The sequence below is a fragment of the Chaetura pelagica genome, unplaced genomic scaffold (genome assembly GCF_000747805.2).
Source record: "Chaetura pelagica isolate M959 unplaced genomic scaffold, ChaPel_1.0 scaffold281, whole genome shotgun sequence".
In the NCBI taxonomy this organism is placed as follows: domain Eukaryota; kingdom Metazoa; phylum Chordata; class Aves; order Apodiformes; family Apodidae; genus Chaetura; species Chaetura pelagica.
In genome coordinates this window covers 772,082-789,246 of record NW_009952058.1, presented here as the reverse complement: position 1 = coordinate 789,246, position 17,165 = coordinate 772,082, and the positions used below count along the sequence as shown (strand labels likewise).

Genomic DNA, 17,165 nt, shown 5'->3' with positions numbered 1-17,165 from the left:
AGCTCTGCAGAACTTTCTAGGAATCAGTCTTTCACTGGCCACAGAGTGGACAGAGTAAAATCTTCTACATGATTTCTCTGACTGTTACTAAGAAATGCCTGGAAGGAGGGGAAATATGCTCACTCACTTTGTATGAATTGTCTGCACTCGCTCTTGCAGCTTAGATTTTTTTTCCCTTATATTTAGTGTTTTTGGAAGAAGTCAGCAGCCTTGATGAACAGTGTCATGAGAGCTATCTAAAGCACATTCCCTTTCCTTCATGAATGACAGGGAATTTTACAAAAAGCAAAAGCTTGCAGAGTACAGAGGCAAAAGAAAAACAAACCCAAAACAAACCAAAGAGGAGTTTGTATTACAAGAGAATCTTACTGCAGTAATCTGCAGTGATCTGCATGCCTCAAGTTTTAGAAGGGAAACAGGCAGTTTTCATTGCAAACCTAAGCATCTTCTTCTGCCCCAGAACATCTCAGTGATGTTTCTGTTCTGGTTATTCTCCTCTTCACGTAATGGAGTGGACCTTTGAGTAGGGGCTGCCCCTCAGTCCACTCTTCACCACTGATCTACACCTCATGCACCCAGGAACACACAGTCTGCCTCTCCATGTCCCAGACCAGCTGGAGGAGGCTGTGCCACTTGAGTGAAAGGGAGAACTGGGAGAGAAAAATCTTTCCAGACCTCTGTGAATCCTGTGGGCAAAAGCTCCTCTTCCTGGATTGTAAGTCTGGAGTACGTCATTTTTACTGTACATAACCACACACCAATTTAAGCAACATGTGTATATACTCAGACTATTTTTAAAATGCCCCCAAGCTGACTACCCCTGCTCTACATCTCCTCCCAAACTGGTTCCTTTACTTTCAGGCTTTCTTTAACCTCTTGAGCAACTCCCTTTCAGATTTTGACAAAGGTTTTAGAGGTGTTTTCTTTGTGACTACATGCTTCCAAAATTGATTTTAGATCAACCTGTTTTCTTGCACATAAATAAAGATTACAGTAATGCTATTCTTTCATTCAGCCCTTCCCTTCACCTCCTTCTGTTCTTGTTCTCCACAGCTCTTTGTATCAGTGACGCCATTTGCAAGAAACCCAAGATGTTGGTGCTGCTGGCTGGTATCTTTGTGGTTCACATCGCCACTGTCATCATGCTCTTTGTTGCCACCATTTCCAATGTAAGTAGAGACCACCCTAGATGAAATATGGTTGTTGCCTCCTACAGCAGTAGCTCACCCTTTATGTGGCTGGCAGAGGGATAGGTAGAGGGGTGCTTAGGCCTATAGGTGAGGGAGGTGGGTGTTGGTCTCTTCTCTAAAGTAACAAGCAATAGAACAAGAGGATATGGCCTCAGGTTGTGCCAAGGGAGGTTTAAAATGGCTATTAGGAAATAGTTCTTCATTTAAAAGGTTGTCAGGCACTGGAACAGGCTGCCCAGAGAAGTGATTGAGTCATCATCCCTGAAGGTATGGGGTGTGGCACAGCTGGGGTATCCCTGTGTCCCTCACCCCACTGGGGTGGATTTTGGGGTCCCCTCACAGCCTCCTGGGTAGTTTGCTTGCCTTGGTGTGCCCTCTTGCTGCCTGGGACAGGGAGAGAGAGAGGATGGTCGAAGCAATTTCAGTTTCTCTAACTTGATTTTCTGATCTATTCAACAGACAAATCAGGAGCTCTCCCTTTTTGGGACACCAGCTTCAGAATTAGTTTGTATCATACCATGATTCACTCTTCTGAATTAGCTCAGTAACTCAGGAGTAACTTTCCTATGCAGCCACATTTGAGAGGGGAGCTGGCTGATTTAATGACCTGTAGCACAAGGGTTTGGTGTGTTTCAGGGTAAATAATGTCAAGTTTAGCCACCGTCATATCATGTAGCTGTGACACTTAGGGACATGGTTTAGTGGGACTTCGCACTGTTAAGGTTTACAGTGGGACACAATGATCTTCCTGCTCTTTTCCAACCTAAACGATTCTGTGATTATTTCCCCTCTATCATGGGAACAAACTTTTCCAGTGTTTCACCTGGACAAAATGCCTCTGGGTTTAAGAAGCCTACATCATCTCCCACTCACTCTGGCTGTTCATCTGCTGCCCACATGTGCTGACTTTTTCAGCTCCCTGTCTCGTGGCACTCGAGCTACTGTTGCTTCCCTCACAGTTTTAGTCTGACAAGTAGCCAGAAGAGCAAGGCAGCCCTCACCATGACATGACTCTTTCTTTCACCCTGTTTCAGGTTTGGATGGTGGGCTCTTCCAGCTTTGGAACGGCCTCATCGGGACTTTGGCTATTTTGCAACAACACCTGCGTGGACCTGTTAGTCAGGAGTGATGATGAGGGTAAGTTACATCTGCATTTTCATGGTGGCAATAGATTACAGGATGTTTGTGCACAATAATACCGAGACTGAGTCCTGACCTTCTCAAATCTATTCCCTGTGTGTTCACAGCTTCCCTTAAAGCCGTGCAAGCCTTTATGATCCTCTCGATCATCTTCTCCGTCATTGCGCTTGTCATGTTCATTGTCCAGCTGTTCACTCTGGAGAAAGGCAAACGTTTCTACATCACTGGAGTCATCATGCTGGTTTGCTGTAAGTATGCACACCTGGTGGTGGCTCTGCATGTGTCCAACCACCTCTACATGCATCCCACTGCTTCTACAAGTGCAAATAGCCACATGTCTGCCTCATAGGGCCATTAGGAGAAGTTGTCAGGCAGCTAAAAGTTTCAAGTGGCCCATTTTTTTTTTAGAAGACAAAGCATTGAGGAATTGGAAAGTTTGGTTTTTTCACTGCATATAATGAAAATATTTCCAGATTTTTCATTAGAAAATACCAGCAGGTTTCGCAAAATACCTCTGAAAGACAGCAAAAAGGATTCAAGTATTTTGGGGGGCAGGGAAACAAACAGTTTGACAGCTACTGCTCATGGGATTCAACACGTAGCACCAAACTGTCAACAAATCTTATTTCTGATTGTGTTCCAACAACGGTTTATTCCCCACGACACCCACTAAACAAGCCCCGAGTGCCTTATGGCATCATGTCTGCAAGAGAAATACTCTGTGAATGAGCCTAATGAGCAGCAGCCCCCCTCTCATATGGCACAAGTCATGTATTACTATCTCAGGGGACAATGGTACTTTAGAAGCCCTCCAGCAGTGCTGGTTTCTGTGTGTTCTTCAACTCTCTTTTCACCTTTCTTCCCACAGGGATGTGCATTCTGATTGGAGCCTCCATTTACACAGCTCGTTTCACAGGCAAGATACCCATGTCCACAACTACTCACCATGGCTACTGCTTCATATTGGCCTGGATCTGCTTTTGCTTCAGTTTCATCATTGGCATCCTCTACCTTGTTCTTAGGAAAAAATAAGGCTGATGGGTGTCCAGGGGAGAGGGTTGGCTACTGGGAATGGGGAAGAATTGCTCTACTGAGAGAACTGTTGGGCCAATAGGAAATGATGGAAACACCCATCATGATCACCACTGCCACCACCACAGAAAAATCACTAACAAAGCTAGAATACTAAGAAGCTGCTTCATCAAAGACAGGGAGATACAGCTCCAACTGATCTAGCAGCTCCTGGGGCTGTTGCACCATAAATCTACAGGTGACCCAGACTTCTTGTTCTCCTTTCCTGCAAAGTTATGTCATACCTTCACATAGCTTCAAGCTCAGCAGTGATGATTGAAGAGCACCAGAAAAAAAAGGGCTAAATCTTTTTCCCTTCCTAGAGCCCTTCTCACTTACCTTTCGGTGTGCCTTCTGGGTTGGGCAGTGAGACTTTTGACTCCTTTTTTTGTCCATTCAGACAAATGGGATGGGCCTTTTGTTACATTTTATATATATATATATATATATGCACATATGTGGAAGTTAAAGACATTAAATTGAGAAGCAACCCAATAGAAATCAGACTAAATTAATATTAAAAATATCTATAGAAATAAGGCAGCAATTTTTGTTGCTGTTCTGTTTACTATTTGACATTCCCACAGTTGAATAAGATTCAGGTAGGAAGGGCAAATATCCAGGTATGATGGAGGGAGAGAGAGAGATAGAGAAAGAGGAAGTGTGGGGATGAAGATACACAGGGGTTCCTAATTACAGAGGATGCAGTTGCTCAATGATGCATATGCAGGGAGGGAATAATCTGGTTGTGTGTCTACACTAAAATCTTTTGTTCAGCTTCAGAACATGATAATAGCACTGTAACATCGCAGATATTTATAGAGACAAGTCCTCATCTTTAGGCAGGGTTTTGATTTTCCCACATTGTCACCCAAGACATGGTATTAATTGAGAGCCCCACTTTGTGACGCAGCTCATCTCAAAGGCAAATGACACTGGTTAGCAGAGGAAATGTGTTCCCTGTTGAGAGATTTGCAAAGATGAGGCAGAGCATACGAGTTCTGCTCCTTGCTGCACAACCTTAGGCCGGGCACTTAATCTGGTGCCAAATTATTTCAGAAAACTATACCTACCTCCCAGGGTTGCTGAGAGATTTTGAGTCTACTCTGTAATATAAGGTCCCCATGTAAAAGGTTAGCATGGGAAAGTAAGACATTGGTACTACTGCAACCTAAACATATCTGTCAAATTGAAGAATCACAGTCACAAGTAGCATTTATAAGGGACAAGAGGTCAAAATATCCTCTGACTCCATCCACAACTAAAAGGCAGAGAATATGAAAAACCATGCAGGTGTGGATTGTGCATGGATGCTACTTACCTCTCTCTCTCTCTTTCTCTTTCTTTCTGTTACATTTTCTTAAGTAGACTTTGTAATTTTGGTGGTTATATTCTAGTACTGTATGTTGCTGTTTCATTAACAAAGGTTATTTCATATATAGTCATTGTAAATATTTTGAAACGCATATTTTTAACTTTGAGGGTATAAAAATAAAATCTGATTCCCTTTATTATAAAGAGTTATGCTTTAGTGTTTTTTTGTTCCTGATTTCTCTCCCTCCTTCCCCCCAGCAGCACAGGGGGACAGGGGATGGGGTTTGGAGTCAGTTCACAGGCTGCTGGTTCCTGCTGCTCCTTCTTCCTCAGGAAGAAGGATTCCTTACAGACCTTCCCTGCTTCCCCACGGGGTCCGTCCCATGGGAGAGAGTCCTCCATGAACCCCTCGTTCCTGAGTCCTTCCCACAAGGTCTGGAGCTGCTCCAGCCTGGGCTTCCCACAGAGTCATGGGTGCTTTGGGAACAGCCACCTCCTCTGGCGCCAGGGTCTTCCACAGCTGCATAATTGGAGTCCAGTGGCAGCAAATCCAAGAACACCCCTCCTGGTGCCTTCAGGGAATGTTCCACTATGTTTGTCCATGAGTGCAGGGGGACAGCTGCCATCTCACCATGGGTTGCAGGGAAACTTCTGCTTGGGCACTTTCCTCCCCTTCTTCCTCACCAACCACCAGCACTGCTCTGCCTTTCCAGCTCAGCTCTTTATCTACTGTTTCCTCTGCTCAATTCTTTCGTATACGTGAATCACAGAGGTGTGCCTATTTTCTCTTTAATGTCTACTTGGCTGGTTTTGGAGCTGGAGGAGCATCTCAGCTTCTTACCGGAGCCACTTGTGGGGCCCTTCCCCCAGTACCAAAAACTCCACCAAACCAAACCAGCACAGAGGGGGAGAAACAAAACAATTCCCATGCCTGAGGCTCCACCGCAGAGCAAAGAAAGGATTCCTCCTCCATGATCCTCTTTCTGCAGGTCACAATGCAAGGAGAGGATTCTCCATAGACAAGCAACTGGCTAATTCAAGGCATTTAAATCAGCCAGACCAGATAAATGGACCATATGCTAACGCTGACTAAAATCACACCAGCAGAGGCCATATGTGGAAGACAGAACTGCAAGACCAAACTTTTCTGAGAGCTGCTAAGGAGTGAAGATAAAGGGAAGTTCTCCAAACAGGAGGTGCTCAGTATAAGAGAGCATGGCCAGCACAGACCATCTTATGAGCCATACTCAGGAGGAATGGGTAAAAGCTATTTCTGTACTCACTGTAAAGTAAGGAGAGCAGAGAGCTGCAGGAAGAGCTAAAAATATGGGACAGCCAAAAGGACAAGAAACACTCTTGCTTTAACTAGAGGGTCATGCTATGTAGGCTGGGAAGAAGCAGTCCAGTAAATGCTCACATTAACAGGTTTGAAATCATCTGCACATGTTCAGGGGAGTGTTGCAAAAGCCTCTGCAGACAGCTCAGGGCAGAGCTCTGTGAATGGCAGAAGCCAAAACTAGCCAAGCAGATTAACTGACCTCTGGGCTGATCAAGGGGTGATGACAGCACTGCAAACAAAAAGGCAACAGCACCATTACAGAATGAAGCTGCCTGCCAGCACACCCAGAGCAGAAGAATGGCTTGATTTCCTTGCAGCAAAGAAGATGGAGAAAAATAAACCACCACTATCAACAGCAAAAACCAAATGGGAAGGAAAGGAGAGATGATGAGAGGCATAAAAGATCATGTGGTGAGAAAGATTATGGGTCACTTCAGCACTAGAGTAAATGTCCACTGCTGGCATTCAGGGTACACTTAGCCCAAGAATCATTTAATAGAGGAAAGTAAAATGAAATCAGAATGAAATATCATCCCACTCAAAGCATATCCAGCCCAGAGGCCAGCCTAGAAATGTATGCTGCACTTGTATTAGTTGTCTTTAGACAGCTGCCTAATCTTGTGATTATTTGCATTCACAGCTTTGCCTGCTCAGATAATAAGAACAGTCAGGATACCAGTTGATTGCTGGAGGAACTGGGGAGGAATTTTAATCCCAGATACTCTGTTCCTGCATTGCACAGTTGGTGCGGTACACCACTGCAGGCAGCTCAGCTCTCCTGACATTGTCAGAGCCATGGTATTGGATTGGATACACCAGTGATCTGATGCATGATGACAAATCTCATGTTGCACAATTCACACAAAGTATGTGGGTACCTGGTATAAATATACACCTTGTCATCTATTACGTTGCTTAGGAAACTTGATCGCCTTCCTGCTCAGCCTACCCTGGAAGGCTGTACCTGGCAGCCTTCCTCCTTTCCACTCCCTCTCAGGCTTCTCATGTGGACCAGCCTAGCCAGAGACCAGAGGAGCCAATCCATAGGGTGAGGGGCCTCCAGCCAGCATCTTATCAGAGGCAGGCACAGGACACATGCTCTTCAGCAGAGATTTACAAGAACTCAAGATGTCTAATCTGGTCTTTTAGGTTAATCCCAGTGTCAGGATTTGGGCAGCAGAGCTGGATCTATCTGCAGTGAGGTCTAGGAGAGGAGCAATGCTGTGGAGCTCTGCCCTGTGAGTATGATCGCTTCATACAGTTGACCTGGAGTACATAATGGAGTCAGAGTTGCTACAGGAAGGGGTGCTGGAGGTGCTCCTGCCTCTCTCCATCTTCCAGATAAAACTGCAGGTAGACAGAAGCCTGGCTCTTGGGGTTCAAAGATAGATGTGACCTTTATTTCCTGAGTTTTGTGGGATCATCATAGATTACTTCTTCCTCTGGAAGCAACTCCCAGAATAACCCACTTCATTCACATGCTCACTTTGGAGCTTTTCAGGCCTTGCTCTGATGATAAGATGGAACTGAGAGGACTGAGTTGTACTGATTTGGGATGGTAGAGGGATCTGTAGCTCTGAGAGACAAGAGAGACAAGGGAATATCAACTGAATCCAGCAGTAGCTTGTTATCAGTGCCCAGAAGCCACACACAAAACCCATGACTAAACACACCAGGGCAGCTTAGCCAAGCAAGGAAAATGTGGTGCTGTAGGCATGGCTTGAGAGAGCAGGGAGTCAGGATGCAGAGACAAGGACAGGGGTGCTGGCAAAGAGGCTTGTCCATGCCCCTCACACTGAAGCCATAGCAGGTCTCCCCCATGCTCCTGGGTAATGCAGGGCTCCCTGGGAGCTGCTGACAGCAGGTCTTCTGATGCTTGTAAAAGCTCAGGCTGCTCAGCATCTCCAAATATTGGGTCCAAAGCTCTCACCATGCTTTCTTACAGACTCTGGAAGGTACAAGATAGCCTCAGCACATCTTCAATATAATGTTTACGGGTTCTGTTTCTAAACAGCGTTCTGAAGCAGGAATTGCTTCATGTGCATCACACAGAAGATGACCAACCATGCAGCAAAGCAAGCAGTTTTGTGGCTAGGAAACCAGAACACTTGCACTTTGCATCTGAGCTCTGGAAAGGGCTTGCAGGTTCTGCAAGAGAGCCAGGGTGTGGGGAGGAGGAGGCAGAGGTGAGAGGCAGAAGTGAAGCCCACAGGACCATGCCAGAAGCAAGAAGCATGGGCACTATCTAGCCAAGAGGGTAGAATGGCAGTGAGTCAAGAGATGCCATGGAGGAATAGCGCAGCAGAAAGAAATAGGGGGTCAGATGTATGGACAGGAGGGAGAAAGAGATGGACAGGAAGAACAAACACCACAGAAGATCTGAATACTTTCATGACCCTGGTGGTTTGGGAGAGGACAAGCAGTTCAGTGGGGAGATGTATGGATTTTGAGACCCCTGAGACCCGTAGACAACTGTACCAAGTGGACAGACCTGAATCAGGCAGTAGGTTGGCCTCCCCAAGGCAGTACCAGAAGCTCACATGCACAACCCTGCCCAAAACTGGGGTGCACCATTGAAAACTGTCCAGCACTGAGAATCTATGTGTGCCCTTTCAACCCCTTAATGGCTGAAAACCCCGGTCCCCTGCATTGTCACTAGAGGTCAGTGCAAGCCCAGCAAATGCTTCTGCTGACTATATCTTATGATCAGACATCGATATTCCCAGCCAGGGACAGTGCTGCTTTATCATAGAATAAATCAGAAATAGAATTATGCTCCAGGCTCACTTGGCAGCCCTTAGGGGGGCTTCCTGCTTGCCTGTGGAATGTCACGTAGAAGATGGAAGAGGCATGTCAGGTGCATCTTGTCCCAGATAAAGGGTAACATTGTGGGAATATTTATTGCCAATAAGGAATCTACATGGCAAATGGAAATGGAAGAGGAAATCTTTTGGGGCAATGAGCAAAAACTTTCTAGCCATCAGGCCTGATTAGATGGCCATGGCTCAATTCCCTTTGGTACTGAAAGCTGTTTTGGAGCCAAGGAAATAGGTTTGTCCCTCGGTCCTGTGATTAATGCTGTCCTCTCTGCTCTGTACTGTCAGAGAAATTGAGGCAGAGCAATTGCATTGAGCTGGGGCAAGCAGCCTGGAAGCAGAGAATGGAGGGGATGCTAGAGTGGCCTGAAGATGGAAAGAGTACAGTTCTTCAGGACCTGCATAGTTCCCACTTCAGAAGGGAATCCTTTCCAGCTAACTCTCCCTTCACTCCCAGTGAATCTTAACAGGGCTTATTCTCAGTTTCCCAAAGAGCAAACCCTAGGTTCCTAAACACTGACTGCAGCAGTCCAGCAGCTAAATCTGTATTAAGGTAACCAGCTTTCAAGGATGTGGTTTTAATACTGATGAGTTGCCAGTGAAATCTGTGGAAGCTACAGAGGCTCAGTAAGGTCCATCAAATTAAGCATCTAATTTCAAACTCCCAAGTCAGAAAAAATTGAACACTGACACCCAGTAGAGACCTTGAAACCCCATAGGAGTGAGATAAAGATCAGAGAAGTCATTGGGATTTTTTCAAGTGTGCTTACCAGAAGATTTGTAATGACCTTGCTGCAATAAAGGCAAAGTTTGTATTTGCAGTGCAGTAAATCTAGTGGTCCCTGCTGTATAATTGCATGCCCACAGAGAGGCACAACAGCTCTCTTGCTGGGGAAAAGGGAATAATAAGGTGGAAATATGGCAGAGCCCAAATAATGGGAGATAAATGAAGCTAAGCATAGGAGGTAAGTTTTTTTGACTCAGATTCAGGGGATTCTGCAAAATATAAAGCATTAGTTTGATCCAGTCATCAAAGGTCTGGCAGAGGTGAGAGAGATCCAGGAAAAGGCCATGACTTTGACACCTTCTGCGCCCTCAGCCTAACCTCTCAGGTGTTGGAGACCCTCCCTTTCCCTCCAGCCATTTGCACCCTCAGCACAGCTCTCTCAGCTGTGATCTCCTAGCCGACCTCTATAGAAGTGGGAAATCAGAGGGAACTTGCTGGGAAAGCAGGCATTTCAGCAGAGATCTTTTAGGCAGGACTGATCCAGCTACCCCAAGAGCCTTTGTCTGTGCCTGCCTCTGCAGCACAGGGCTCAGAAGGCCAGAACAGGATATTCTGCCCTCAGGCAGGAGTGGGGATCAGTTCTTCAGGCCACAACTGATTTGTGCCAGCACAGGTAAAAGTGGTGGTCAGCTCTCCACTAACCACCTCCCTGCTTGCTGTCCTGGGCAGCTGCCTACTTCACCTCAAGCAGGATAGTGAGGGTTCTGCTAAAAAACAAGTCACAATATTAATCTACAGTAGACTCACACTATTTCAGCTGTTACAATGGCGTCTATTCTTGAGCCACACCCGAAACTTTACCTGGAACATCTTATTGCCAAACTTGCACACTTTCACTTCCTCAGAAGGGATATATGAGACACACTCCTTGCAGCAGTGGTCTTTGTTTTTATTGCATTCACCAGGAAGAAAGCACCTCTTCTTACATATCACTGTTGAATCCTAGGTAAAAGGGCAAAAGGAAATCATAATCACCAAGATGTTTGTGCTCCTGTGTGTACCTACCATAACATTTCTGCTTGCTTACTCATTGCATCCACCCAAGCTACAGCCCAACTACTTTGACCAGGTCAGCTCAGAGAAGATAAAAATTCACTGGATCAAGGGACGCTTTCATCACCTGTGAAGCTAAAGCCCAGCATGTACTTGGACTGTAAAATCTTACTGATTTAGGAATGAGTGGTGGAAGGAGACAGGCTTCCAAAGAGGACCTTTCCATATTGCTTTCACAATGGGACTAGCATTCGAATCAGGGGCATTCAAATCAGGATTAACAAATCCTCAAACAGATATTGGTCATGAAGAATCAGGCACAGTCATGCTGAGATCCAGCGTGCTTCAGAGCAGTATGTTACTGCACACTGGCCCTTACAAACATTCACATTCAGATGACTATGGTTTTGACTCATACTAAGAACCTACACTGAAATTCTCCCATGCTGGGTCTTCTATTCCATTTTATTTTTTCCAGTCACAGGGAAAAAACAGATTTTTGCACTATCTGCTTCTAAAGCAAAGCTTAATGAAAAGCAGATGCTTTCTACCATGACTTTTTCCTTTCATCCTTCCCTAGATGACTCCTTCCCTCTCCGTCCTGCAGAGATGGAAGTTAAGTTTGGCAGAGCAGCAAGCTGGGAGTCATGCAGGAGGCCTTTATTGCCCAGGAGAAATTCAATGCCAGTCAGGCCAACACATATGCTATAGATAACCATGCTACTTGCTCAGAAAAGCCACAGTCAGGAAAGTTAGTCTATTCGTAACATTCTGACCATTGATACATTGCACTTGTCTACAAATATCAGCCTAGCTTTTGTGCCACAGCAGAGTCTGATCTGTGTGTCATGCCAGGTGGAGCTAAGAGAAGAAATCCATCTCCCTGTGTTGTAACTTTACTCTTTTCCCCAGAATCAGAGTTAAGTGGGATGTAAGTAAAATGGAGCTCTTTTTCCATCAGAGTGTTCTTTCTATAGGAAATTGCAGTGGATGGGAAGCCACAGACCCTGAGCTCTTGCTTCTTATATCTTTCACTGTCTGGAATTGCTGTTTTTAACAGCATCCTTTATATGCATGGATTAATCTCAACTTTCATCATTTCACATAACCTACTCTACAAATGTTGCGAATGTGACTGCAAAGCCACCTCCGTCAGGTCTGGAAAGACAGGTTTCTAGTATGAACAAGAGACATTATACTACCTTTGCCTTCTGAGTGTACCAAAGCCTTATGCCTGACTGTTCCTGATATGTAAAACAAGGCTACTATGTGCATTCCCACCTTCAGGACAGCCAGATTAATCTAACAAGCACAGTGTAGTCACCACTTGTCATCATTTAACCAAAAGCACTCTTCTCCTGATCTGATCCACAATCCTTCCAGGACTGGGCTGCCTGACATGTGCCATGTCACCCGCCACCACACAGCTTCTTTGGGGCCTGCCCTCCTCCTGCATCCCAGTGCTGCCACCTTCCAGAGCTCCCACAGATATTGAAAGGACAAATATCTCAGCTTTAATCCTCAAAGCCATCAGCAATTACCCTGCATCGCATTTGCCACTCTTGTCTATCACGTGCCCTGTTAGTTCCCACCAGCACTGAAAGCCTTCAACAGCCCTTGCCTTTTAAAAGGGCACTGCAGACAGCCATTTACACTTCAAATAGATATTAAAATGAAGCCACCTGCATGCCTTCCAGTTCCTGAACTGAAGAGCAGAGCGATGGATAATGGAAGTGTACCAACACATCAACAGTTTCCACTAGCAACTGCTGCTGAATAGCATGATACCAACTTCAAATATGGACAGGAAATGGCTTTTGATATCAAGCGTAAGTTACAACCCCTCAAGAGTGTCTAAAAATAAGCATTTTATTCCTACCTGCACTTGATTTGATACCAAATGGACTATGGAGAAGATCCAAACACTAGAAACAGAAATAATAATACAGGTACAGCTTTAATTAACTGATCCTATATTCTTCCCCTTCCTACTGGACTCATTCAACACACAGAAGTGCTTCACAGATGAGGCCATCTTCTTTATTCACTCTGTGGCCATATTTATCTGCACACCAGCAGTGCACTGTACAGCATACAAAGCTCTGCTTCCCTCCTGGGCTTTTCAACTTGCCTTGTTATTATCACTGCTGAGCAGTTCCCAACAAACTCAAAAGGACTTTTGTCTTCCAGTCACACCTACAAAACCAAGCCATTATGACAGGCATTTTAGAGACAGGGGAATTGATTCACAGGCACATTACAGCTAAAAATCTGCAATGCTGACCATTAATTTTGGCCACCACAGTGGCTGGCTGCTTCTGCATACCAAAGGACACAGCTCACAGCCACTACTGAAAAGTTGGGTGAATGTGACTTGCTCAGCAGCACATTCAGAGTCCATGGTAAAGACAGAGAGAGAGCTGGTTTCTACAGTGCACTGTAATGTTCACAGTATAGCTAGCTGTATTTATCTTCTTGCCTGCACACAGAGGTAGAAGGAAGAATGCACACATCTCCATAAGCCACCAGACACCTCAGGTCAGGATTCCTAACATAGGAAACACCAGGAAACTGCTCACCAATGTGAACCCTCTGGATGGGAAACACAAGAAAAAAAGATAAATGTCAAAAGGATCAATTCATCTTAGGTGCTGCTATCAAGATACCAATAGCCCATGTATAGAAATCTCCATGCACTCGAGGCACAGCTCCCATGGGTTTCAGCTGCAGTGCTGATTTTTGCAAAGTAGACCCAAAGGGCTCCCATCAGCCTGTTTCCTCCTTTGCAATAAGTCACGTCTGCATAGATCTGCTTTTAAACAATTGAGCACAAGCTCTGTCTTGGATGAGAACCAAGTGCTGCACATTTGCATCCCAACTTTACGCCTTCTTGCACACTGAGCCCATCCAGATGGCAGGCTGTATTCGAGGCTTAATGATCTGCTTCCCCTCCCTCCAGTATGGGCACAGTAAATCACTGGCAGATCTTCCTGATCGTCTTTTAGAGGGAAGACAGAACAAATACATACAGTGTGTTTTAAAATACAAAGTCCTCGGGAAAATTATGATCTGCAACATTGGTGCAGAGCATGGATTCAACTGGCTGACTTAAAATACTTGCAAGTAAGTTTTCCCTGCCAACTCAGCCTTCCCAAGACTCCATGCTCAGGACTCTCTCCTTTGCCAGACAAAGATTTTGCCAAACTTGGCTTGCTCACACCGCTCTTGGTTACTGCAGTTCCCTGCCACCTTCAAAGGCTCCTCTAGCAGAAACAAGCAGACCAAAACTCTTGGAAAAATCTCAGAAAGAAAAGCTAGACTTTGGTCTGTTTGAGGGTTGTGCACTGCTCACCAGAGACACTGCTGGAAAACCCTGGCATCCAGGGCAGAATTTTACACATCCAAGTCATGACCAAGAGATGTCTATGTGCATGACACAAGACTCAGCTGCACCTTCTGACTATACAGCACTGCACAGAATGCAGGGATCTATTCACTGCAAGGAGATCTTATGATACTGTGTGGCCACAAAAGATACTTTTCTCATTTGACAAGAAGGTAAAATGGCAAACACAAACTTAGCCCCAGTGAATGGCCACAGTGATTTGACTGCCCCCACAACATCACACAGAAAGCTGTGGCAGGGGCAGGCACTGCCTCTGAGCTGTTCTGACAGCACTTGACACCCTTAACATGAAGATACCTCTGTGTCCAGCCTGGAGACCTCCATCTCATTCCCTTCACTAAGGTAAAGACTTTGCATTCTGCAGTCCTTATTGCTACTGAGCTCTGACCTCTCCCAAAAGCTGCTCCAACCATGCCTGTTCAGTCAGGCATGGTCCTGTGTTGAAACACCATGTGTTCTTGTATTTAAAGATCAGGTTGAATTGTTTGGGATGCCAAAGCAATTAATTTAGTTTCACACCAAACTTAATGAGGACATTTCCCAGGTACTTAAATTGTTCCTCAAATTATTTTTTTTTAATCATCAAAAGACTGTTTTCTAGTGTGTGCATTGTAAGAAAAAAAATCCCTTCTGTGGAGTTTACTGTGTTTCTGTTGACTTAAGCTGGATCTGACAACTTAAGTTATTTGCATGCCTGAGCTAACCATCTGCATAGGAGTTAGCAGCAGCTATAGCTTACACATAATGTGCTGTACAAAATATAAATATATCCACATGTGAATTCAAACATCAATGTTGTTTCTCAAAGAATATGGGAGCAAAGGCCAGGGGCCAACAAAATAATTTTCATCTTTTAAGCGACAGACAATGGAAGTGATCCAGTCTTGCATCTCATAAGTACTGGCAGAGTGGCCAGGATTTGGATGCTAACAAAGAGATTCAGTACAAGGGCCTGGTTTCAATTAATGAGCATGTGTCCATATGGCTCTGTGTGTGTATGTGTTTATACTGAGTGTTCTTTCCTGTTAATGGGTGTTGCATAAGTACAAGTGTGCATGTGTGTGCCTATGAAGACAGGTTCAGAGCTAGTTCAAAATTGCCCAGCAGCACAAACAAAACTCAGTGTTGACACACAAGACAAAAGGTCTTGTATACTAGTTGTGGCAAGACCCCGAAAATACTGTATTTTAAACAGAGAAAACCTCTTCTTCCCTGGCAGGAAATCAGATACACCCGTCAGCTGTGAAAACCTGAGCCAAGCCTGAGCCACTAACCCTGCGGGATCTGCCGCTATGTCGAGGCAGGGTAGCAACAGTTGGTGGTGGGACACACCATGCCCGGGGAGACAGAAGAACCAAATATCATCAGACCTGCTCCTGTCAGACATACCAGCCAGGCTGCTTCACTCTGTCTGCAGTGCAAGGAGGCAGAGGCTGCCAGGGCTTACTGCTCAAGTGGCTGGTACCAGTCTCCTCTTACAGTGGCAGGTCCTGCCCACAGCATCCTGCCTCCATAGGAAACATCCTGCTCAGCCCATGCCTGCAGCTGGCCCACCTGTGTGCATGTGAGACCACCCACTTTTTCAGCAAACAACATGGCTGCACATCTTATCCACAGCACTTGCTTATCCATTAGCTTTTTGTTAAAAACCAGTGTAGTTATCAGCTCCACAGCTGTCAGAGAGATAGAAGCAGGAATAGGCAAATAAGTTAAAATACTTTGTACACAACATGAAATTCAGACCCAGCATTTTTTTTTAAAGTCATGCATCCTTAATTTAAATCTTTGTCTGCTACCCCCTCACCTCAGTTTCTTAAGTTATAATTGGTTTTGCAAATAATAAGCTAATTCAAAATTAAGATGACCATACAGAACCAGACTCTTACAAGGTGCTTACCTGCCACTTTAGGTTTATCTTGCCTTGCCAGCTGTTAATTTCTTTCCCTCAAGATGCACTTACTTTGCATTGTTCTAATTCATGCTTAATTTAAGCTGGTGAATTTTCATCTCTGTTGATAACAGGGACTAAATGTTTGGTTTAAGTACCCCTTAAATCTCTTCTCATTTTATTCCCAACAGCCACATAAACAGGGCTCAAGTCCTGACAGTCCTGGTATATCTGCAGATCCTATAGAACAGGACGATGGCCTGTTATCACCAGGGTGAAGCAGGAAGCTGTATTTTAGGACAAATTATGCCACAGGATCAGGCTGAGTTTCAACTGCTTGAAAAAAAATCTGGGCCCAGAGATGGTCACAGCTTGGGGACTATGCATGAAACATTCAACCTTGTCCTGCCAGACCCCTGGTAGTAGTGCAGCCATTGCCTACCCCAGCTTTAATCCCAACTCTATCTCCACCAGAGTTAAACAGTTTCTGCATTAGCACTATGTATAGGCCCTTAACTCCTGCCAACACCAGCCCTTCTCCATCCTGGGGAGCATGCTGGATGCAGAAGCAATATGGTTGTTTCAGCATCTACTACTCAAAACCATAGCCTTAACTGTTGGTCATCCCTCACCTGTTGCACATTGAACCTTTTTGGACCTTTTACAAGTGGAGACATTCTCTACCTTCTATATTGAACAATTAATTTGGTGTCTTCTTCCAATGTAGAGATAATCCCCTATGAAAATTAGCAATGAAAGACACAAAGGTTTTCTTTACAGAAAATGTTTTCTTTACAGAGGCACTTTCAGTCTCTGTCTCAGAAATACTCTTTGCACCTTGTGTTAGTTTTCCTCCCCAACTCCATGCCCACTCCATTCCCCTCCAGGATCAAATATACCCTGATTATTATTATTTCCCCTAACAATTGTGTGAGGTAGGAAAGTCTAATTCAGAGTGCTCAGACTCAGCTTTAAAGGCTTTCATAAATCAGGGTCTAGAGTATACTGCACTGCAATGACACAGCTAAAGTATGAACATAAGCCCTTCAGGGAACTGGTACCTGAGAACAGGTCCACCCTGTAACAACACAATCCCCAGCAGCACTTCTGAGGCCAAACCCCAACACCACAAACCTTGACTGGATTGAATAGCCTACTCTGAAGCCTCCCAGCTGGAAGCAATGAGAAGTAAAGCATCTCAAGAGTCTCAAATCCTTCTAG

The 17,165-nt window shown here is 45.0% G+C and overlaps 1 protein-coding gene across 1 annotated transcript; it reads left to right on the top strand.

Moving 5' to 3' along the window:
• Nucleotides 1–1,091: 1,091 nt before the first annotated feature.
• EMP1 (epithelial membrane protein 1) lies at nucleotides 1,092–3,362 on the top strand. The gene is made up of 4 exons (XM_010003856.1): nucleotides 1,092–1,169; nucleotides 2,225–2,327; nucleotides 2,438–2,578; nucleotides 3,199–3,362. The coding sequence occupies exons 1-4, from the start codon at nucleotides 1,092–1,094 to the stop codon at nucleotides 3,360–3,362; spliced, it is 486 nt and encodes a 161-aa protein (XP_010002158.1).
• The last annotated feature ends 13,803 nt before the right edge of the window (nucleotides 3,363–17,165 follow it).

Bases quoted from the DNA above. Each gene is read 5' to 3' on its own strand.
- EMP1 (XM_010003856.1), top strand. From the start codon at position 1,092: ATGTTGGTGCTGCTGGCTGGTATCTTTGTGGTTCACATCGCCACTGTC. The intron at 2,328-2,437 runs GTAAGTTACATC...GTGTGTTCACAG, and splicing joins AGTCAGGAGTGATGATGAGG to CTTCCCTTAAAGCCGTGCAA. The intron at 2,579-3,198 runs GTAAGTATGCAC...TTCTTCCCACAG, and splicing joins AGTCATCATGCTGGTTTGCT to GGATGTGCATTCTGATTGGA.